The sequence below is a fragment of the Poecilia reticulata genome, linkage group LG4, assembly GCF_000633615.1.
Source record: "Poecilia reticulata strain Guanapo linkage group LG4, Guppy_female_1.0+MT, whole genome shotgun sequence".
NCBI classification, from domain to species: Eukaryota; Metazoa; Chordata; class Actinopteri; order Cyprinodontiformes; family Poeciliidae; genus Poecilia; species Poecilia reticulata.
In genome coordinates this window covers 27,545,651-27,569,841 of record NC_024334.1, presented here as the reverse complement: position 1 = coordinate 27,569,841, position 24,191 = coordinate 27,545,651, and the positions used below count along the sequence as shown (strand labels likewise).

Genomic DNA, 24,191 nt, shown 5'->3' with positions numbered 1-24,191 from the left:
TTATTCTCAAAAATATTTTTTGRTCTATCACACAATATCCCAATAAAATAYATTMAAGTTTGCATTTGTGACATGAGGAAAAAATGGATACAAAAACTTCTCATGCCCCGTATTCACATCTAGCAAACTGTGRCTAAGAATATGTCATCGGTCTCTATGAGGTTTGTTTACAAGCATTAGTCCAATATGCACAAAGAAACAGCGTATTATTTAAATCCAGTRGGAGCAAATGAAGGAAAAGAAACACAGTGAGCAGATGACTGACCGTGGCTTTGAGAGCGCGGATGCTGTGATTGCGAGGAAAGCCCATCGAGGTGAGGATGGCGATGCTCTCCTCGGGAGGCAGGTTGTCCAGTGGCGTCGCCCCCATGGGGCTGTCACTGGTAGAGGGAAGAGGATCCATCATTGAGGGCAAAGTGAGAGGTTCAGCAAAGTCTGCAAACACAGAGGAAGATCAATTAAAAAAAGAAAAAGAGAGAGTATTTATTACTACTGGGAACAWAGAAATAACACTTCAAGTCCTTGATAAAAGCCAGCCAGTTTTACAGACTTGTGATTTATTAGAAGGAGGAGTGAAATAAAGACAAAGACGATAAAGGAAGGTGGATAAAATGTATCAGGAGGTAACAGTGGGAGAATAACCTGCTTTGTGAATCTGATGACAAATTAACCAGACAGCACATACAAAATGTGTGCATAAAACTGAAGTAATTGCGCTCTCATGCATCATGATGACATGAGAAACATAAACAAAAACATAAGGCATGTCATTGCAATTTTCAATGCAATGACTGTGCATCTGGGCTGCAAGTGGCACAGTTGCTAACAACTGGAAGCCAGGAAGTCAGAGAGATCCCACGCAWGCACACAGTCCAAAAACATGATTGGTGGGTTAATTGGTCTCTCTAAATTGACTTTAAGTCTGAGTGTGTGCAAGATTGTTTGCCCTCTGTGTTGCCAAGTGATTAACTGGCAGCCTGTCCAGGTTGTACACCGCCTGTTGCTCAATGACTGGTAGATATGGGCACCAGTCCTGCAAAACAAGCAGGTGTAGAAGCTGGATGGATGGAGATTTCATGCTGCACATTTTCCTAATGTTAATGTGGCTCTTAGCGGCACCCATCATTTTTTTTCTTGCCACTGTGACCCTTTGGTTGTTGTGCTTGTGTGTTGCTTGGAAACCAATCTGCAAAATGCTCTAGTTGTTATTTTTTTAGATCAAATTATTTGTGAGGTAAGAGGCAGAGATTTGGCCCACCTGGAATAACGTGGTAACACCATTTCAGATTTAACCCCGAAAAAAAAAAACAATCATGGTTTCCAAGTCTTTTAAGTCAAATTAAATCGCACCACAATATTCTTCAACCCCAAAATAAGGACACTTCTAATATATACTTTTGCACTGGTATTAGACAGWGCCTCTATTATAGTCATTGCCATAAATGAAAATGCAGAACATTATCTTCCAGGACCATTTTCCATCTCGGCCTTGCAGTCCTGCGTCCATACTAGTAATAAGTAGTTTTTATTCACATGAAAATGRCCGTCTTCAAGATGTTATCAGTAGAGCCGAGTCAGGAAAACATACTTTAATGGCCCACTGTAAACATGCTTCAATATTTTCTAAAAACTAATTCAGGAACTAATCAAATATAACAGACTGACCTTGGCTGCATGYAGCTCTTATAAGAAGAGAATAGACTGACTAAAAGCAAAACAGTCGACCATAGAGAAAGAGTGCATAATTTTTGTTAACAAGCTTACCTCTCCAGATAGACAATATGTTACTGAAATATCTACATTTTAAATTACTCTTAAACAGGAACACAAAGTGCCCACTTCACTGCTCTCCCTGCTTCACCTCTGATGAYGTGTTCSACATACAAGTAATAATTGAATTCTTACCCAAAATAAATGAATATCACATGTGCTTATAGTACMAGAAGAAACTTATTTTATATCTAAACAACAAATATTTACAAAGAAAATGTTCTATTAATTTATAAGATTGTGCAATGCTATTTGTTTAAGTTCACCACACAGAGAAAGACTCCATCTCTCCACTTTTTGACTGTTTCTAAAAGGTTTCCATGAACAAATTAAWTTGTATTCAAAAATAGTGCKTTTAATGTCAGCAGCCCTCAGCGTTCCTATAGTAAATTAATAAGACCAAATGCATTTGGAGCTGTGCATTTTCTTTTCCAGAAGACGTTTGGTCTAAATTTACAAAAAGTAAGGAAACGTACGTGTCTGCTATTTTTCTTGACAAAYTAGGACATTTACTCTGTAAACTGAAAAATGCTAGAAGATATAGCTTTTCTGTGACTCAATGAACCATCATTTAGTTGTCTCTGAGGATTTGGTCATCCTCTCCAAAAAGTTGGTCAAAAACTTGGATAAAGCTCACCTGCTGATGCTCTTGCAATGTCTTGTTGAAACATCCATGTTGGCAGCATTTTTTCTTCAGRTATAAGGCAACATGTATCATGATGTTTTCAAACTGATCCACAATATGTGCAAAAAAAAAAAAAACCTCCTCAACATCACAATCTGGTGAAAAAAAATCCCCCAAATCCAAAAAATAACAATCTTGTGTATGGAAATAAAAGTTAATGTGGTTAAGTATCTTGTTAACTAACAAAGTTTTCAGGCTCTAAAAACTTGTAGAAAGATGTAGAACTTTCTTCTGGCAAAACATTTAGAAGAATCTGAAGTAATAATGGTGAGAAAATGGCTAATCAAAAAGAAGAAAGCTGAGCAAGAATAAAACTTTATGAAGCACACTCGAACAGCTGATCCTGCTGATATTACGGCGTCTGAATGCAGCCATTTTGCAGATGCATTAGTCCCATTTAAAGACTAACTGGCAGGAGGCTGCTCTAATTTCCATCCACTGTACAAAGGCTCTTTACATCCAGCAAGGGAAATAAAAAGTGACACGCGTCGACGCCTTGGGGGAACAGCTTCAATGCTGAGCAGCTCAGATACTCTGGGTCGATTTCCACCAAGTTTTTGTTGAGGATCGGTAATATACAGACAAGCACAGACAAACACTTGCAGCCCAGAAGTGGAGACTGTCTGAAACAGTGTTGGGTTTCTATATATACAGAGAAGAAAAACATTAGATGTGACATGTCTATCAGTTCAAATTACCTCTGTGCTCAAAAGGTCCCTAATAAATAAAGTCCTGCCTTTTTTCTGCTCCCCTCTGCACCCTCTGAAAGCCTGTAGACCCTGATTCAAATTACTGCACAATAACTTTAAACAGAGTTTTAGATGCAGTTGTTTGGGTCTTAAGTTCCTCAGGCTTCATTTTCCTTTCAATACTAACTCAAAACTTACAGAGAAATCTTTTGCAGGCTTTTGATGTTTTGATTCCTTATCTAATTTTGATGGTGTGTGATTAGTTTTTCCACATATTTCCTGGCAACAGACTGTATAAACACTTTATTTCTTGGGTAACTTTCAACATTGGATGTTCATAGACCCCACAGTCTGAGGATAAAATCAAATGTTATGTTATTAGTCAACTCTGTTCCATCACTAATTGTACATTTCATTAACAGAAGAGTAAAATCTACAAAAAGATGGATAAAGTGGAGCCTTAATTTTAAGACATAAGAGAGCTTATAAAAATCTATCTACTGCCCTTTGAACATTTTATTTCTGTGCATACTCCAATAGTAGGTTTTTATGATTTTTAAACCCCTTAAAAATCCTACTTTCTGAAGACTGGTGAACATTCATATTTGTCTACATGTTTCTGATGCCATTTTTACAAGATATTTAATATATGATATGGCTTTGGTGCAACTGAAATATTGTCAAAGTTGTAAGATTAAATAGTAAATCGCTCCATTTGCTGGCTAATGTTTGATAGTCACCGTTTTGTCAAAAAAAAATGTTTTCAGTTAAAACAGCTTAAACAGTATTAGCAGAAAAATAAATTCATTTTTATGAAGTCAAAAATAAAACTAAATTTCTTGTTTTTGTGTTTATGTATTTTTTTTATTAACTTGCTACCTTTAGAAAGGTTCCCTCTGAAATGTCTCATATATGAGCAATAATATCTAGGCCCACTAACTTTTGAAATATGTCAAAAGACGTTTTAAAAACTGCCGCCAGCCTAAAGGAGCTTGCTCAGTTTCTGTCAAACACTCCCCCTCAGCACCATGCTGCCATGCTCTGTGAGGTATTGCTGCCTTACCAGGCTCCTCCATGTGGGCTATGATCCAGTTGAAGGCCATCTCTGGGCCCATGTTTCCTGTGTAGTACACCGCCTTCCTGCAGGCCTCCAGCGGAAAACCCATCTCTGCCAGCTGCATAACGGCGCCTTCATCTATCTCCGGAGCTGCGGTCGAAATAAGCCAACATCAACAACGCCTTGGCATACACTCACCGATTCAGCAGTAACAGTAACCCTCTCTCTCTCTCTGTGGGACTCATTAGACAAAAGGACCAGAGGAGAATCGGGTCCGGCGAGGCATCTCTGCCCAGGTAAGATTTATCAGAGAGAGAAATGAGCCTGGCTAAAATAAGCAGAGCTACATTCAAAAAAAAAAGTTAAGTTTGTCTGAAAGTACAGCGCACCTGCAGCACCTGCTCAGGTGGTGGAGGCATTCATCACAGCTGTCTAAAGGAAAATACACTTTCCAAAGCAATAACTTACATGCATCTAACACATTTGTTCAAAGAGTGTGACTCAAAAGAGAAATAAATACTCACAGTCGGTTGAGCTCATGGAGTTATCTGGAGAAAAGGAGGAGAGTGATTGCTTAGAGGTAGTAGCACACAGTGAGATCAGTTATCACAAGTTTTGCTTTTTGTTTCAGCTCAGACGATGCTGCAGGAAGAGTAAAGCTTTAAAGGATTTACAGACGTTCCCTAAACGCCTCACATCCATAAAGTTGTGTTTGCTTATCACACACCTCTCCTCACTGCTTTAAACACTGCAAAAAACACAAAATCTTAGCAGGTAATTTTGGTCTAGTTTCTAATGCAAATGTCTTATTACACCTATAATAAGACAAATTAACTTAAAAGTTACTTTTCAGTATTTGCTTGTTACATATAAGCTTGTATTAAGTAAATAATTCCTTATTATTGATGAAAACGTACTAGTTCCAGTGGCAGATAAATTAACATGAGGAAAATGTCTTGTTATAAGTTAAATAATCTGCCAATGGAACAAGTACGTTTTCATCAGTATAAAGGAATTATTTAATTAAAATAAGCTTATAGATCTTACTGAAAAGTCACTTTTAAGTTAGTTTTGTCTTATTTCAAGTTTGCTAATGCATTTTTACTAGAAACTCCACCAAATTTATTTGGTAAGATTTTGTGTTTTTGCAGTGAACAAGGCTACCTGTACGAAAGCTAAAAGCAGCATGTTAGTGAGAGTTAGTGCAAACACACAAAATTCGCTAAACGAACTTGAGGAGCCGCCCAATTTTAAGCTGAGGTGATTTTTTTAATCAATATATAATTTCCTAAAACCGACAAAACCACAGCATTATGTGATGAGAAGCAAATATGCTCAAATTCTGATGCAATGCGTCGGCTGCACAAAGCAGTCCCTGCATTATTTTGTGTGATTTATGTTCATTCACTCCAGAGAAAGTATTTACATTGACAGTCATTTGTACAGTAAAGTACATGCACTCAATACTTTTTAGGCCCCTAAGGAATAACAGGTCCTTCAACTCATCTCCTGCATAGATTCCCTGAGGTTTAGCTGAGGCCAGCTAACTCTGCTGATGGTCATCAGAACAGGCATTGGTACCTTTAGCACTTTTTGGCTGGTCCTCCTGGAAAATGAACTCATGTTCTCTTCTAATGAAAAAGCCTTATGGAGATGCAGAAGAGCTCTAAAGTGCCCTGGTTGATTGTTCTGCTAACTTTGGAAAGAAAAACCCAGTGGACCAGCGCCAGCACATCAGATGGGTCCCTGAATCATGGCTGGATGTAAAAAACCTCACTATGGACCTGAAACAGATTGTCTTATGTGCCTCTCCGCTCTTCCTCCAGGCTCTCAGACCTTTTCCAGTGAAATATAAAATGTACTTTCATGAGCCTTTTTCCTTTTAGCTCAGGCAGAACTTCAGCTGTAGTCCACATTACTTTAATCTTCTCCCAAACTTTTCAAAGGACTTTGCTTCAAAATCCTCTCAAGGCTGTGGTTAACATTTACGCTTTTGTAGCTCTTTCCATTTATTCATTTACTCAGCTTTCCATTAATATCCTAACATGAATCACTCTGAACAGCCAGTTACTATAGCAATGACCTTWTGTGACTTGTGGAAGGTATTGATAACTTAAGCTGGTAGTCTTTCCAATAATTATGTGGCCCTTCACATGACCATAATGCAAAATTTCTACATGAATTTTCCATTTTTAACCAATGTTCTTGGTCAAAAGTGTAACTTTTAAAGAAACAGAATTTTAGGTTTTGTTAGATGAAAATAATGATTACATTATCACAATAAATATCACAATAAACACTTAAAAATTATAAATCTGTTTAATCACATATAAAGTTTCATTTTGGAAACTAAATTGCTGAAATAAAATAACTTTTCATTATTGTCATATATTTTCTTGTTATAACTAATTAAAAGAAATTAAGATTCCCAAGCCACGTACAAAAAAACATTGTTGTTCTGTTGCCATCTTCATGTGTAAATAAACTGTTTTGTACATATTGTTCCTGTGCAATCTACACAGTAAGAACAAATTTTACTTTGAAAGAGGAACTGTTGTGCCTTTATCCTCTGCTACACTTCAATTTAGTTACAAATGAAATATTAGTTGCAACAAAACAGTTTACATATTTCTTCTTGTGGCTTATTTTCATATTTAAATGCAAAAAAAGAAAAGAAAATGTGAAATCAGAAGTCAATATCTTAAGTGTGTGCTTCCATTAGTTTGATGTATTAAAAACAAAAAATACTGAAGCAAATCAACTAATTTCTGTTTTTCTCCCCCTAAATGGTCTGAAATATTTTAGCACACAACTGATTAACAGACTGATGAGCAATATTGTGGKTCAGTCAGGCTACAAGAAAACACATTTGTGGGCTGCGATGTAATCAGTGCGAAGCATCGATGCATTTGGAGACAAAAGGGTGACCAATCATTCATCACTGCCAACTCCAGCCAGAAGGGATAACAAACCAGTGGTTCATTGGGAGCAAATAAAAATTTGAGATATTAATATGAAATAAGCAAATATAGGAGCACATTCAGAATCAGCAAGTTATTTGCTCTGACCTCTTTTTATTTCACGGTTTTAATCAGATTAAATACAAGAAGAATGTTATTGTAACCTTGCATAAACACATTTGAGCAGAAAACGCAGAGAAAGAAACACTGAAATAAACTTAATCAAATGAGAAAAATGTTTTATAAGTGTAGTCACCGTGTTTGTGGTCCTGTTGTCAAATTGCGAGACTCGTTTCTGAATAGGCATCCATTGAATTGTAAATTTGGTCAATGTGAAGCAAGTAAAGAGCATATAAATATTGGCAAAAATTAAGGCTAAAAGTATTTTGTGTTTTTAAATCCAGCTTGGTAGAAATTGTGGTTTGTGCAAATGTACATATTTTCTTTTTGAACACTTTGATTGGTCACAATCAGTGCAATGCATAATAAGTCAGCCAAAATGTGCACTTGTAAATGTGATRACTTTTATACACATTCTGTTTGTACAGAGCTGTGAATAAGGTCTTCATTTCTTCTGTTTTTGTTTTTTTTGTCATAAATATAATTCAGATCAAACTAGTTTAGACAAACATAATCTATTTAAAAACATAAAGCCTGACTCAAACCACTTAATTTATTAAGGGGAGAAAACTATCTAACTTTCTTTGGAGAAAGCAACAAATAAATAGGTTTAAATATTCATGGCAGTGAATCTCCAATTAGGTGTTCCAAAAAATGCCCAAAACTAGATCCTAAAAGAAGGATACTTTTTCTCTTCTTAGGCATTTTACAACATTAGAAACCTTGATTAAGAAGAGCATTTTTGGCACAGTTTTGTGCCCATACATAATGACCAAAGTAGATATGTTTAATAGATTCTGAGTCCAGTTCAGTGTGTTCAGTACAAGCTGTTCAGTTCTGAAATATTTAGGCCCACTCAATTTTTTTTTTTTTTGTCTTCCAAGTTTCTTTTGCTGAGATGTAGTAGCCTAAATTATTTTTTAAAATATCCTGGTTTTGTTCTTTCTATGAGCTACTGCAAGTGTTGCCATCAGCTCTCCCTCTATCTGYYGTATTTCTTCTAAAAYATTAGGAACAAACCAACAATTTCAAGTAGATTAACTTTTCAAMAGGAGGTGGACTGAACAAAGACAGAAAAAAAGATKAAATTAAGACTCACAAAGTAWAAGTCTGGCTAAGCAAAGTTTCGAGAAAAGTGGAACCAGCATTTCCCCCAAAACATAGCAGCATATTTCWGTGTCTGTTCTCCAAAAGCCCAGTGATGTACATTACAAAAGTCTCACATGAAATAAACACGACTGTCAGCACAACAACCTTAATTGACTGAGCATTTCCCTCCCCAGTGATTCTCATTGAATGTGTACTTAAGAGAGAACTGGGGTAGCTTTGAGCAGAATATCATACTGAAGACAATTTCACAGATGACTGGGCTCAAGAAATACTCTACATGAAGAGTCTATGGTATCTGCTTTGAACAACTCCCATTGAAGTTTCTTCTCAAAACAACTGGAAGTTGTGACTTTGTTGGAAAAAAAAAAAAAAAGTCGCAACTTGTGACTCAACAAAGGCACAAAAATTGGTTTGGCCAAACAGAAGCGCAGGCGCTCAGGGAAAACGCTGCCCTTTAACAACACGAACAGGACTGTGAAATTGAAAATGCAGGCCCAAAAATGCCCCAAGTTGTAAAGAGTGCCATTTAGCATTTTCTTCAACGAGTTCATGCATCACCACCGACGCTGCTGTGGGCCACCGCTTATAAATCATGGGAGACCCCTGTCTGTGAAGTGAAGCTCAGAAAAATGGACTACTATTCCACATCTCAGCTGCACTAAAAACTGGTACATCGTAGGACATGTATTAACTTTAACACAAAGAGTTATATATATATTTTTTATCTTTCAGCTTAAAACTTTTAAGCAGACTGTTAAATCACCAATCGCATGTTTAAATATTTACATTTACATTCTGTTAAATGTAAATAAAAGAGAATGATAGAAACAATGRATTTTTTTATCTATTTAAAATAGAAATATCTTAACATTAGTAATAATAAAAACATTGAATAAAACATGTTGCAAATATTTTTAACTCATATTTTGCAAAACCATACTCTGCTTGCTTTACAGAAGTTTCCAAAATGTCAAACTGTGGTCTGGATGAATAAATAAGGATATATTTTTCTAATATGCGTATTTTTTCAGTAGCACTCTGTAATACAGCGGGGCTCTATTGGCTGTCTTTTTCTCTGAAKATAATAGAAATAGGCAAGTCTAAAATAAATATTACCCCAAATCTAATCTGACTACAATCATTKTTCTGTTTTTCAACATTTTATTTTCTAAACTTCTAAACTTAAGTATTTTACCAAAAAAAAGCATCTGAATTATCCAGGATTATATTTGTATCCTTGATTATTTACATTCTGTACTTATTCTTTCTTGCTTCTTGGTGAGATGGTTTTAACTGAGCCAGAATCAAATACTAGAGTTTGTATTATTGTAAGTGTACAAAACAACAAAGAAAGGTTTCTTTAGCTCAAAACGGAGTAAAACCTCTTAGCCATGTTGTCATACCTCTGGTGTCTTCCGGTAAAACAATGGGAGGCATGAGATCCGGCAGCTCCTCTTCGCCCGCTTGCAGCCCTGTGGCTCGGAGCCGGCTCAGGTCCAAGAAGTCTGGAACATCGATGGCCAGGTCTGTAACACCGAACATGCACACTGGTGTCAGCTGAGGGGATTCATTAGCAWCTACGCTTGGCAAGTCGCTAAACACCATAAATAATTTCACATGATAACAATAACAAACATATCTGTGTCTATAATAAAAAATTATGCTTTCAACAGTGTTGATAAATATGGATGATGAAAAAAATTGTTTATCTTCAAACTGCAGGTGAATTATTTATGAATTTGCATTAGTTTGACAGACATGTAAATGCTTTGCGAAATGCAGTTTGGTGCTGCCCTCTGCTGGTTATTTTTAGTATTACAGCACTTAAGGAATCTCCGTTTCAGCTCCCATTAATCGCTACAAGGCTATAGCTTAATTACCCAGCTTCTTTGGCACCCAGTCAACACCGAAGGTGAATTTCTTGATCTGCATAACAAGATACTCTGGGAACGAGGCGAAGCGGGAAGTTCTGGGAACGAATGTTTAAAAAGATCTGGCTTAAAAACAAGCAGTAAATGAAAGAGACAATAATAAAGTGATTTCATCAGGTGCATGTCTGATTACTTGACTCCAGCTGACTTGGCCTGCAACGCTGAACTCCAGAAATCAGGGACGTTTTCAGGCTCCGTAAAGGCCTGAAGGCAGGCTGTGAAAGGGATCCGCGCTCGCACCGGTTCAGGAGGAGCCCGCGTGTTCTCCTCAGCTTCTTTCCGCTTGGCCTCATATGCAAGCAACTCCTCTRRAAAAAAAATCAGAGACCCAAGTGAGAGGAATTGTTAGCAAACACAACATAAACACAGAGATTCAAATAACGTAAAACAAAATCCGTTATCACAGTGGAAATGTGAAGCTAGTAACATAAAACACGTGCCCCTCAATTCAGAACCAAAGATCTCTCAATCCTGCATGTGCATGTGAAGGTGCATGTCTGTAAGACTTTGCATAGGCCCTTCTGYCATGAGATTCTTCAAATTTATATCCTAGAATACACCTTTGGTTTATGACATCAATTTTCGAGTATAGTGTGAGTAATGAATTGCATAGGCAGTTCAAACCAGGACCAATCATTCCCTTTTGCTTATTTTTGAAAACCTAAATGAAATTTGATGGAACGGCTCATTGATGCAAAAACAGCCACTATCTGTACCTCTATTCGTCGCTGCTTCTATGGGAGCCGGTAGCTGGATGCAGTAGTCGACCCGCTGAGCGTAACGAACCCGCCGACTCTGACAGCACTGAACTCTCTCCTCCACCAAGAAACGAAATGAGTCGCTTGGATTCTCTGAACCAGCACTGTTTCTCTGAACAAAACAAATCAAGAAAGAAAATACAAACCCATTGAGACAAAGTTTTGCTAAGAAGCTGAACTTTTTCCATTCGTGATAGAAGATTACAAAACCAGCAGATTAGAGAGCACAAATTATACGAAGACAGAAAATTTTAAAATCTTAAAAGGAATAAAACATAAGTCATTATTGGGCTTTCAATTGTAAACCACAGTTCTCTGAAACAAAAGGTGAGCACTTTAACACCATCTAGAAAATGTGTGAGAACTCCCACACAGGTAGGGAGAACATATTTCTGCTCATCCACCAAAAAACAATGTTTGTCTCAAGATTAGAAAAAAAAATGGAATCCATCCTCCTGTTCACAGTGTGAAGTTAAAATTTAACAAGAAACTTTGCTATTACTACACCTAACATCACCCTTCTGCTCCTTTTGGTTTAATTCAATTTTCATGTAATGTTCCATCGCAGATGTAGAAATGACTATAATTATTATGCACTACAAGTCTGGCCACAGTTGAGAGGGAACAACTCCTTGTTCAACACACCTGAATCAAATGAATAGTTCATTTACCAGGCCTCCTCAGACTAATCACATGCTGAAGAGGTAATTTATATTTCTGCTGTGCTGGACCAGGGGAACATCTAAAACATRCAGGTGTTTTAGATGTGCATGTAAATACTGTAGTCTACTGTACTTAGATCACAACATCACTTAATCTCAAATTTATCTTTAAATTGACAGACTTGCATCWTTTTAGAAACACAACTACATTAATTATTTTCCTGGAGCTGCTCAGGTCTCCAGTGCCAACACAGGCTGGGGTCACCGGGGGTTTTATTTGAGGGTTGTATGAAAGGGAAACCAGTCTGCATGGCTGTGGACTATTGCCAATGCAAGCCTTCTATTCTAAGAAGCTACAGAAATACACAAGCTATAATTTCACCCAGGCCCAGCTTGTAGGGTGACTGATGGTTGTGGCTTTAGTTTGGTTATCTGCCCGCATAAACCAGGGAGTCGTTTACAGACGGCTTCAAAAAATATCAGCAACTGGATTATGTTTAGGAATTGTTTAAGAAGTTCTGCATATACTGAGACAACATGGCGATTTTTAGGGAGAAAGAAGTTGATGTATTTAATTAATTCAAACAGGATAGGTTCTTCTTGGGGGCTTGATTATGTCTGATAACCAGGATATTTAAGGAAGCATTTTCTCACCACTACATGTAACTGATATCACTGAACATAAATTATCCCTGTATGAGAAAAAAAACGACTTAAAGATTGTTATACTGCATGTATAAGCCGACCATGGAGGTTCTGAACTCTTTTGTTAGAACCAGGCAAAAAGGTTTGAAACATCGGAACAAAGTTTAGTTGAACAACCTTTTCAAAAGGAAGCATGTTTTTTGTTCAATTTGTGAAAAGAATGAAATGAAAAAAAATAYAGTGTATGTGGCTGACTATATTATGAACTGTTYATAGTGATCTGCTTGCAGCAGCTCAAACATAATTTTGCATCAAAACCTCTTTGTGGCATCACTCTAGTGGCAGTTTCTGGTAATGCTTTGTTCAGTTAGTCCTCTACAGCGACGGACAGGAAGTTAGCTGGTATACGACTGCAAACACACTGTATATCCTGTATATGCAGAAGGGACTGATTCACTTACTTCCACCAAGTTGATAAGGTGCAGGAAGAACTCATGGGCATCTTGTTGTCTGTTGGAGGAAAACTCTGGGTGCCCCCTGCTGACCAGTGCCTTGAGCATTCGGGGAGAGATTCCCCTCTGTTGGTGCTGCAATGACAAAAAACWAAATATTGAAAGAGTCACGCACACCGACTGTTCATGAGAAGTCACCTTACTCAAAGGCAAAAGTATGACACTATAACTAGCTAAAAAAAAAACTAATTTGGTTAAACTGTTCTGAAATGAAGCATAAAGTCTGGACAAGGTGCCAGAAACGTTTTTGTGGCAACTAAAATTATAGTTTTGGATGCACTCACCACTAAGAAAATGTGGCAGGATGCAAGTATTCAATAACAGCCTTAAAAGTGAACATTTAGCTCAACCTTATATTTGTTTGTTAGCCTGCATAATAATCCTTAAATWTTTTTTTCACCACATTAAAAGGGGTAAACGTTTGAATTAGCAACCTGATAATGTCACTGGACAGATGGTTCACTTGTCTTCTACTGTGGTGAGAGAGTTCTTCTGCTACTCAGGTGGGTTACAGTTATACAGTATATATTTTCTGAACAGAATTAAACAAATACATTAAATTTGCGCTTATAATGTTGCTGCAGATTTAAAGTTAAATTACTCACAGCTAGATTCTGTTTACTAATTAGGTGCCTCCTGAAGGCATCGGCTGGGGTGTCAGACAGATTCCACACTTTTCAGATTTTTATTTGTAAAAACAAATAAAAATTTGTTTTTATTTGGAAATATACTTCCAAATAAAAGTATATTTTATTTGGAAATATACTTCCTTTTTCTTCCACTTAATTTTACACTGGTTTATCACATGAAACACACTGAAGTCTGGGCTTTCAAAGTCACAAACCAGTTATTGGGGCATTGAACCCTGACAATCATTCTCACAGCAAACAAGTCCATATCTCAGCATGTCAAAATTTCCCATCATCATCAATAAATTTAGAAAGCCAGGTTAATGATATATACATGTGATTGCACTGGTCAAGAATCCCTCTGTGCAAACTGAGCACAGCGTGCCAGCACAAGTCCACTGCCGTTTCCTCTCAGCTGTCAAGACGTGTCCAAACTTGACTCCTCCATCACATTTAAGTTCAGGATCACAGCTTTCCCCTGTCAGTTACTGGGAGCAATCAGTCTAAAAACAAGCCATGAGGTCACAGAAAGTTCTRGTCTAKGCATTACTTCAGCTCCTTTATCCTTCTCAGATCAAGAAACTGCTACATTCATTAGAAGGAAATTACTTTGTAATGCTTTATAAAGCCATGACCGCTGATTCCGTCACATCTCATTTTCAACATTGGCCATGGTCACTCAGTTATGGAGCAGGACATACCCCGTTTAATACCTTGTGTTCTTCTTTCATCACCTGTTCAATGAGCTCAGATTTCATGGGTGGTTTGGAGTACTGGCCTGAGAGGAGCCCGTGTCCCAGTTTAGCCCTGATGGACAAAAACGGGCAGAAAAACAGAGTCAGTCTCATTTCACATTCATTTGGCTTYGTTTCCTGCCCATCACATGCTGAAGATACAGCAGTTCTCACGTGAAACAAAAATGYGGTTTCTGCAGGAAACTACAGTCAACATCAGCACACATGAGCTTTAGTTCGCATAATAGTCTTGCATCTGTGAAATTTTTAAAACACATCTAATCAAACTGAACGTGTAGTGAAAGCCTCCTTTTCAACTCCTCTGGGATTTCGGCGTTGTAGTTCAGGTGTTTTTTTTGAGCTTTTGAGATGCTGATCAGTTGCTCTGAGTTGTAAAGGGAAAAAAACACCTTATTGTCAAGGTTACACACCATAACAACTATCTGGAGGTAAGAAATGAAGAACAAAAATCTTTCCAGCCACACAACATTCAAAACCAGAGGGAAAATAATTGTTCAAACCTTTTATTTATGAATATAAATAATTATAAGCATGCTGCTATCTCAAGCATATTACATGTATTTGTTTTATATTACACCTTGTTCCACTGATTGCTGTTCTGATTCCTGTTGAGGCAGTGGAAATATAAAACAGGGCAAATTAAGAACCACATTTTGGTTTATCAGAGTCAACATTAAAACCAAGACTATATCTATAATTACCTTAAATCAAAATACCCCTTTGCAGACAACACCAAAGTTAAAAAATGGGGATGAGGCAAACTTACAGTATTTTTCCACTATAATTATCTGTGCACACTGTGCCTCTTCTTTAGTGGGTAACACCAGACAAACGATTCTCGTCATAAGAGCTGATCATTGCAAATAAATAGATTAATGTATTTTAAAAAAAACACTAGAGGATCCTTGTCATCTAGAGATGGGTTGGGTTTAACCATTACATTAAAGTAAGTAAACAACTTTTTCAAATTGCCAAATACTATTTGCCTTATGGTATAAACATGTTTATTTGGCTGCCTGTCTGATAGCTGCCGTCAGGCTCTTGATGCCCATCAGCATCTGGCCTCTTGCAACATATGGCCTTCAATTACAAAATTGTGATGATTTTATTAAAATAGAGATAAAATAAATAAATAGGTACTACAACATACAAATTGTGCAATTTATGCTTATGTAATTTAGGTTATTTGTTAATGAACTTCTGTTTTTAAATATCAGTAACAGTGACAGAGGAAGCTGGAAAACACCTTCTCTTCTGTCACTGCATTGCATAACTCTCAGGAGTCACTTACATCTGTGTGGCGAAATCCTGGGTGGGGTCAAGGGGTGAATAGTCGAATATCCTCTGAAGGTTACCTACATACCTRAGAGAGAAAACATAGGAGGGTTGATATGTGATGTGACACACAGACGTCGCCTCTAGAGAAACATGCGAGGAACTTAAAAGACCCGCTGCTGGTCAACAAGTTATTTAATTATCATCTATGATCATAGACAGCCAAATTTGTTTTGGAGCGGCCAAGCGAAGTGTCGAGTGTCAAACCATGATCAGATATAGAATCTGCAGAGGAAGCTAAAGATTAGGGTGATGTTACAGAGGCCTTTCAACTATAATGACCTGGAGTTAATCATCAACTGCATGCRAAATCTGGTCATACAGGAAAGAGTTTGACCATTGTAAGTTTAAAAAACAAATAAATAAAAAAACATAAAAGATCTGTCCATTGATAACTGCCAGTTATCAAGGGTAACAGGGTAACACCATGGAATGTCACAGAAGGAATGTACTAAAAGGCAACAACACATTTTTAAATTTAAATTTGATATAGTAAGGGACCACATGCATACCAGATACCAGAGAGCTTGTAGTCGGAATCGTGTGTGTTTAACCCTTTAACGTTTTTACCAGCGCTGCTCTGAGCAGCAGCTCCTAGAATGAGCTCAGTAGCTGTTTGCTAATTGCTGCTGGCTAGTCTGAAGGAGCTGAGTGGGGGAGGACATCCAGGTGTTTTGCACAACTGAATGGTTGCCATGGACATTAAAGGATTAAGCTACCAAATATTCCACACACTGATATTGAGAACTACTTAACACAAAATATACAGAGATACCACCCTTATTCCCAATCAGAAACAAACTTCTTGGTTTAATGAAAATACTTTAAGATTTCCATCTGCTAAATGAGCACCATTATATTTAAAAAATGTATTAGTTGATAAGGCTGTCAAGGTTCAAGATTTTTTATTATGATCAACGGTGTGAGTACGTCAAGAGTTACGTCATCAGGGATAGCTGTAGTTAAGAAAACAAAACCACAACGATATGAATGCATCGCAGCGTACAGCACTCACATCCTCTGGAAATCTGGGATGCTGAACAGGACCTGTAGCACTGTGCTGAGGTAGCAGCTGTTTCCCAGGTTTTTGATGCCAGTGTAACCAGAACCAAACACCGCCTTCAGCTTCATGCCCGACTCTTGGATCACTTCCCACTCACTGACACGCGGTCGGGGGTTATTGTCTGTGTGGTGTCCATTTTCTGTCTGAAATAGGAGGAGATGGAGATGACAAGGACGGTCTTATGTGAAGAATAGTCTTTGTTGTGTAGAAATGCTGACAAAACGTCTGATATAGCTCTAATAAAATATATTTTTGACACATTTTCTTTAAATACTGCAGGTGTTTCGAATTAGATTGGGTTCATGTAAAAGTGAAATTAGTCAACTTACTCTCCTTTGCATCTGGAGCATGTCTATCCCAAAGTGTGACAAGTGCTCTGACATGTGGGGGTCCAAAACAGCCTCTTCCTCCTCAAACGAATAAACATCTGTAATAAAAAAAGGTGAGTAAATCACTGTGGCCAAATTAACAATAAAAAAATTATTAAAATTAATAGCATGTAGCCATAGTCGTACAGACACAAAATCTGCTTCTAATAAAATATACTCATTATCAAAAAGCCTACCTTAGCACATTTTATTATGATGTGCTAATGTATCAATAAACAGCACAATAATTGCCATTAGACATATTTTTAAATATACTAATAGATAGATGTTCACATGGCAGTGTAGAAAAAAATAATCAAAAGTCCCTTATGTCTCATAACAATTTTTATTGTATTCTTGTTTCATGGCTGAAACTTAAATAAAATAAGCTGTTTAAGGTAAAGAAAACCTACTTCACAACAACAATTCTGACAATGTGTCTCTTATAAATACAGGTTTAAGGTCCAGTGGAGGAATGGATAAAATTGGATCCAAGCAAAGTGCTGCAATAAAAAGAGGATGTTTTCAGCCCAAACTGCAGTTAATTTAGACTAATTATACATATTTCTAATGTAGAACTGAACTAAAAGGAAGCAATAAATAAATAAAACATGGGGCCTTCAAATCAAGAGATTCTGGATTTAATTCATTTTGAAGGGTATTCTTGTAAAAACGTTTTTAAAAGTTTGCATCCCTGTTATGCAAAACATTCTCAAACAACAAGATTTGCATCTTTATAAGATGACTGTATTATGATAAATCTAGCTGWAAAAAAATAAATCTACCCAGTAATTTGATTCTGACAGCTTATAAATGTTGYACAGTGTATATTTTACAAAGTAGTGATAGTTTTGGCATATAAGACACACTGTAAGAACACATATCATACACCGTAGACACTGGTTGTGTTGTGTTGTTTCCCAGACCTGCTCCGTCTGGAGTGATGGTATCCAGTTTAACAGCCAGTGGGTAGCTGGTCTCTCTGTAGTGCTCCAGAGCGTGGCCGTTGCCCCCGCTCCCATCAAAGAACCACTTCCCACAAAGAACCGAACCATCAGTCARGTTCAGCCACAGGTTCTCTCTCATCTCGCATTTCTGACACTTCCAGCCACTGACAGCAAAAACACAGAAACAAAAATCATCCAACCAACAATCTCGTCAGCTTTAATAATAATAACTTGACAGCTGTTCATCTAGTGATACATGTGAAGTCATGCATCTTAAAAGCTGCAGCTACACTATAATCAGAACATGGCAATCAGAGTGAAACTAATGTCTTGATGGCTGAACCATCAGAATTAGAAATATGTTTATATTTTGTCAAATGAAATCTTTTTTTTAACCTAAATACAACAGTACCAACTGTTTTCTCATACTTTTCACAACACTAAACACTAACACTAATAAGATACAATTCCACGTATAAAGGAAACATATTTAAAAATATAATTTTTTGTGATTTCCATTAATGTTATGTGCTTTTTTAAAGAAACAAAGAATATCACAGAAACATTAGGCTATATGCTTTATTGATTATTTATAACCAGCAAACACAGAGCTAACAAAACTTTGGTCAGCTCTTTCAGAAACAAAGGTTGACCAGAATATCCAATAATAAATAAATTACAATGTTATGTTTTTATCTTCCACTTTTAAACTGAGTGCACATGTTTAGCTCTGATTCATTTTATAACAATTCTTCAGCAGTGCAACATACTGAAGTCTGATGTATTTTATGACCGAGTAAGAAGAGCAATCATCCGATAATTAATAAAGATTAGAAGTTTGACTCCAAAACTTACAAAACCTTTACTATAATCATCTTTATGCAAATAATCTTTGTGCACCGATTAAAACAGAACATTTTCAAAATAAAGTTTTGCCAGTTAATAGTTTTTTCACCTGGGTGGGATCCGGATTCCATTATCCAGCTGTCTGAGGCTTCTGGCATGTCTTGACACCTGGATCTCCTCCTCCCAAGACTCAGGCTCCTGTTTCTTGTAAGCTGAAGGTGCGTTAAGTACGGCATCACAGGCTATGGTCACCTGGCATCAGACAGCACAGCAGAGCGTGGATAGGTTGGAGGTAACGCACAAATGAATTCAGGCAGTACAAATAAACTACATCTCCACATGAAACGGTGCACACAACAAGACATATTAGTCATGCGAGGTTTATGTAGAAATGGTATAAATGTGATGCGGTGTGTTTGATATGGCGTAAAAACAGAAGGGGTGAAATCAAAAGGACAAAATCACMAATCTCATTTGATATCTATTTGAGATCTGTATAGAAAATTCAATCCTTTTATGCAATTTTCAGACAATTATAATTTACCACAAACAGACCCAGCTGGATACGAATCTGGAATCTCAGTTTTTATGCTCATCCTCAATCACACACCAGTTGTTTCAAGTTTATTTCTCCCACAGATGCARATTCAGARTAAAAATCAGTACATGTAACTGAGAATTAATCTGTAACTTCTATATTAGGTGTTCTTATAAAAATAACAACAAACAAACAAGCAGGCATGCCAAAGTGAAGCTTTAAAAAGAAAAACAAGTAGAGACGTATAAAAAAACAAGCAAAGAATCGCCCCCCCCCCCCAAATTGAAAGCATCAACATGTACACCTTGTGGTTCCCCAGAATCATGTTTTACTGAAAACATAACTAGATGCTGTTTTGTCAAAATTATTTGTTTTATTGAATCTAAAAGGTAACAGATTGCAGATTCTCTAAAGGGATCATATATTAATGAGGAACTTTATGGTACTCTGTATCTCACCTGCAGCAGACATCTTAATCTCATTTGGAAAAATCACATGAATGTAATCTGAAAAATCAAAGTTGAAGATCCTCAAAWACAAGTTTGGCATCTGGAGATGATGTGTTTACTAAAAATTATTGTTTTTGCTATTATAGGCAACTCAGTCATCAAATGATTTAAACCATGTTTTGTTAGTTAATGCAGATCTCTCAAAGATATTTGAATTTACATTGAGGCAAGCATCAGATTTCAAGTAAACAAATGCTTGTTTCTTTTATTTATGCAATTATTTTTTTGGTAGCTTACARGTCGAAATCTAATGAAACACCTGATTCAACCAAAAACATTCACAAGCTGCAGGTAAGACAGACACGGTTGTTTCACAATTCATTTCAAAAACGCTAACTTTTTTTTTTTTTTTAATTAGTAGACCTGCCTGTCCTGAAGCCAGGGAACCACCAGACGTTTCCCCTCCAACATGCACAGAAACACACAGAACCAACTCACTGACCAGAGCGGGCAGCTCCTCAATATTTGGTAAAGGGATCTCGAAGTGGTCTGGAAAAATGACGAGCTTTGCCTCATCCTCATACTCGTAGTCCTCTCCATTAAAATCTCGGTTTAGCTCTAARTCTTTAAGGGAGGAAGTAGGATTATTAGGTGTAAGAGAGATCACAAGTTTAAACCATTAAACAAAATTTAAATAGTCAGAAAATGATATTTAAGCATCACTATTGGATCTATAAGTGGAACCCTGTACAACACAGGTGTCAAACTCAAGGTGAGGGGGCCAAATCTGGACCACTCTAGCTTTCTATGTGGACGTCTACACAAAAGAGGGACACGTAAAAACAGTTGTGTGTTGAAACATTATTTTAATCAGTCACATCATACAGTTTTTACCAGTGTACTGCCAAATTACATCACCATGAAAAGAGATTAAGCATTTTTAATTTTAAGAAGCAATCATCAAATTTGGACAGTTATTTATTAACATTTTGACAGATTGGGTTAAAGGTTTTTATCAATACAATTATACACAATTGTTCCTTTGAATGAGGACATATGGAAAAAGTTCGACATCCCTGCTGGACAATATGAAGAAAATTGCGATGACATTTTCTTACTAAAACTGTTATTTTTTTCTTGCTTGAATTTACAAATACAGTTATATTAATTCTGAAGTGACGCACAGTTTCATATAAAAACCAAATTGATAAAAATAAATAAATAAATAAAATCATTGAACATTTTTAAGCAGCTCAGACTTATTTCATTATTGACCGCAAAACAAAATGCTTCCTTTGAACTTTTTTACCCAATAATTTATAAATTATTTTATAAATTTGTTTGATCAATCACATATTTCATCAATGAACAACTTTTCTCTGACGTTACTACTATTATTAAAAATATCATGGCAACTGTTTGGTTACATGGAAACACATGATGTTTGCAGCCAGCTGTCTGATTAGATCACAGAACCCGTATGGATACGACGAACCGGGTCAAAGATCTTAAAGGGACAGCGAGAAATGTCACAAAGAATAAGACGGCAGACGATGATCAGACAGGAGAAGAAACACATGGCAATTAATCTGAGGTGGAAGATATAAGTAGAAAACAGGAATATGAATGGAAAATGGAGCAAGAGGAGGGAATTCCTCAAACAGAGAGGTTGGAGGAAGCCAGACACCTGGGCTTTGGCGAGATGCGTCATGGCTTCAGTTTGATGTGTGTCAGCCTCGGCAGGACACTGACAGGTGGCAGCAGCTGAGAGGCCGGCACATGATTGGAGGAGGCGCCCAGGATAAACTTGCCACCCCTCCCCAACCCGGAGGAAGAGAAGGAGAAGGAGGAGGAGTGGATAGGCCAAGCTTTGATTTAGACCAGTTAGCAACCGCATATACAAATAAATAGGCTATTATTAGAGGACAGGGGTTGGTGGAGAGGGCTCGTCAGTGGAAATATCTAATGGTTATGATTGAGGCTGGTTAGAACGGCAGCTGACTCACAACAAACAAACTTTGACAAAGTTTTAGTGGATGAACTTCCCAAGCAGACAGAGATGTCTCTAATTATCCTACTGACGTAAAAAAAAATCACCGGTTCAATGAGAAAACTGTAATCAGACAGAAGCCGCAATACTTTTAACGATCTTCTGAAAGAAACACATCATTAAGTCCAAACTGTTCCTGAAAGGCTAAAGCAAATTTGAGTTGGACTTGTTTTAATGGTTCTTTGGGATGTTTCCAATTAACAGAGGCTTTGCAGTTGTGGAACCAGAARTGGTGTCTGCAGAGAACTACTTCTTTACACTGACGCAGAAAGTAATGTCAATCAGTTATTGACTGCTCTTTTATTATGCGTGTCTCATAATAAGCTTATAAGCAGAGTCTGGACTTGGCTCTGAACCCAGCAGCAAAAGCAAAGTACACGCTCACTTTGTACTTGTACTTATGCCTGATAGAAAACTACAACTTTGTGCTAATGCTAAGTACCAATTTATGCAAAGTGCCAGCAGCAGGTGATTGCTGGTATACATCTTTTTTGGCCTTCTGTAGCATTTTTCACAATCTGACTGGTTCCTTTTTCATGAACATACAATAATCACCTACATGCACACACCATAACCTCAACAACATCATTCATTAACAATAATAATAATAATGATGATCTGAAGGTCCATGTAAGCCTTAAACATTTAAACTGAGCCAGTTTACACAGCATCGCTACATTTTACTACTGATGAACCAGGCTCTGGTAAAGTCTCATATATATATATATATATATATATATACAAATTTATTTAATATTTTTTTGTAAGATTTTCACATTGCAATGTAGAAGTACATCACTCCAGTGAAAACAACCTACCTAGAAACACTTTTCCATTTCTTCGTCTGGGGATGGCACCTCCGGCAGCGCCTGTGGTTTTCTGTAAGAAACAAGTAGTAACAATATTATATATATATATATATATATATATATATGCATGTAGCATCCACTTGGATAGTTTTGTTGTCCTATATTTTTTTTTTACTAAAGCAAAGATGAACTTAAATGCTCCTCTGAATCAGATCTAGTCTGACGTTACTGTCTTAGAAGTAGTTGGATATTTGGTGGCCAGATGAGTTTATAAGTGAAGGGAAAATTGCCAGACCTTTAAACATTATTTATCTGGGTTTACCTAACTGCAAATATCGTTTCTAGTGTGACAGCAAAGCAGCAACTTTAAAAAAAAAAAGCAAACTAAGATTAAAACAAAAAAGAAAACATTTTCATGAAAACATTAATATGCAGCCTTAGTCCCACCAAGCAGGTTTACATCCAATTTGGCTAGTTTTAGAGTAATCTGACCAGACAAAGTTGAGAAACTGGAAATATTGACACCCACAGCATCAAGGGAACCACCATGAAAGAAAAACAGCACAGACACAGGAGCCTGCAGAATGTGCAGCAGCTGTTTGTGGTCAGATCCAGGCATGGAAATAGCAGCTCTTTTCAAAACAGAGCTGATCTGATAGCAATTAGCGGCAGAGAGGAAACACACCACCAGCTTGAAGCAAAAGGAGGGGCTTGTTTGAGTTTGCTGTTCTTAGGAAGAATCGACTTGCTAGTTATAGTCAACAAAACCAAAAACTCAAACTGCAACATTGTCGATTTTAAAACCAGCATAAACCCAAAAGATGTACGCAGATGACATCTAAACAAAAATGGAATCATAATAAGTCTTACAGTTTGTGTATATTGTTTGAAACAATAACAAAGCAACATTGTTCCAGGTATTACTTAAAATGTATTTAATAATATAAATAGAACATGCTTATTTGGAAATTTTTTCTTAAAACCCCAAAAAACATATTTTTTTAAACATATATTTCCATTAGGAAGTAATTTATTGTATGTATCCAGGCATGTATATGTATACATAATGTGCATTGTTTTACTTATTTATGTATAAAGCCCAAGGGTTACAGCAACATATTTATTGAAATCCTGCAAAATAAAAAAATAACATGGAAAATGGGAACGGAAATAAAGTTTGGACATGCAAATGTTTCTTCATATTTATGCAGATATGAAAACATTTAAATAAATTGACAGTGTAGACAATTTATTTTAGAAACTGTTGGAAGAATAACAGTTTCTAATCATTTATTTTTTTATTTAGACATTTTTCTCTTTAAAATAAAAAAATGATAATTTAAAAACTAAATTGAAAACTATTCTTGAATATGATAAATATGACAAAATAAAAAACAAAAAAAAGAACAGAGACACCGAAAACATCATAGTTTGTGTTGTGGTTCTATTTGACTTTTCTTCATTCTCTATGGTGTTCAAATGGTTCGTCATCTTTTATATATA

The 24,191-nt window shown here is 36.7% G+C and overlaps 1 protein-coding gene across 3 annotated transcripts in view; it reads right to left on the bottom strand.

Moving 5' to 3' along the window:
- usp13 (ubiquitin specific peptidase 13) overlaps positions 1-24,191 on the bottom strand; it is a 32,235-nt gene that overhangs the window by 5,602 nt on the left and 2,442 nt on the right. Inside the window, exons 3-18 of one of the 3 annotated variants that reach the window (XM_008408010.2) lie at positions 22,698-22,758; positions 20,332-20,453; positions 18,952-19,094; positions 17,976-18,160; positions 17,011-17,108; positions 16,634-16,824; positions 15,575-15,646; positions 14,242-14,335; positions 12,849-12,974; positions 11,039-11,192; positions 10,456-10,630; positions 10,272-10,360; positions 9,795-9,917; positions 4,726-4,749; positions 4,208-4,351; positions 266-435 (exon numbers count right to left, since the gene is read on the bottom strand). In XM_008408010.2, coding sequence (XP_008406232.1) covers positions 266-435; positions 4,208-4,351; positions 4,726-4,749; positions 9,795-9,917; positions 10,272-10,360; positions 10,456-10,630; positions 11,039-11,192; positions 12,849-12,974; positions 14,242-14,335; positions 15,575-15,646; positions 16,634-16,824; positions 17,011-17,108; positions 17,976-18,160; positions 18,952-19,094; positions 20,332-20,453; positions 22,698-22,758 — 1,971 coding nt within the window. Of the gene's footprint in view, positions 1-265; positions 436-4,207; positions 4,352-4,725; positions 4,750-9,794; positions 9,918-10,271; positions 10,361-10,455; positions 10,631-11,038; positions 11,193-12,848; positions 12,975-14,229; positions 14,336-15,574; positions 15,647-16,633; positions 16,825-17,010; positions 17,109-17,975; positions 18,161-18,951; positions 19,095-20,331; positions 20,454-22,697; positions 22,759-24,191 lie in introns of all 3 variants that reach the window. The other 2 variants (XM_008408011.2, XM_008408009.2) reach the window with 2 other exon arrangements.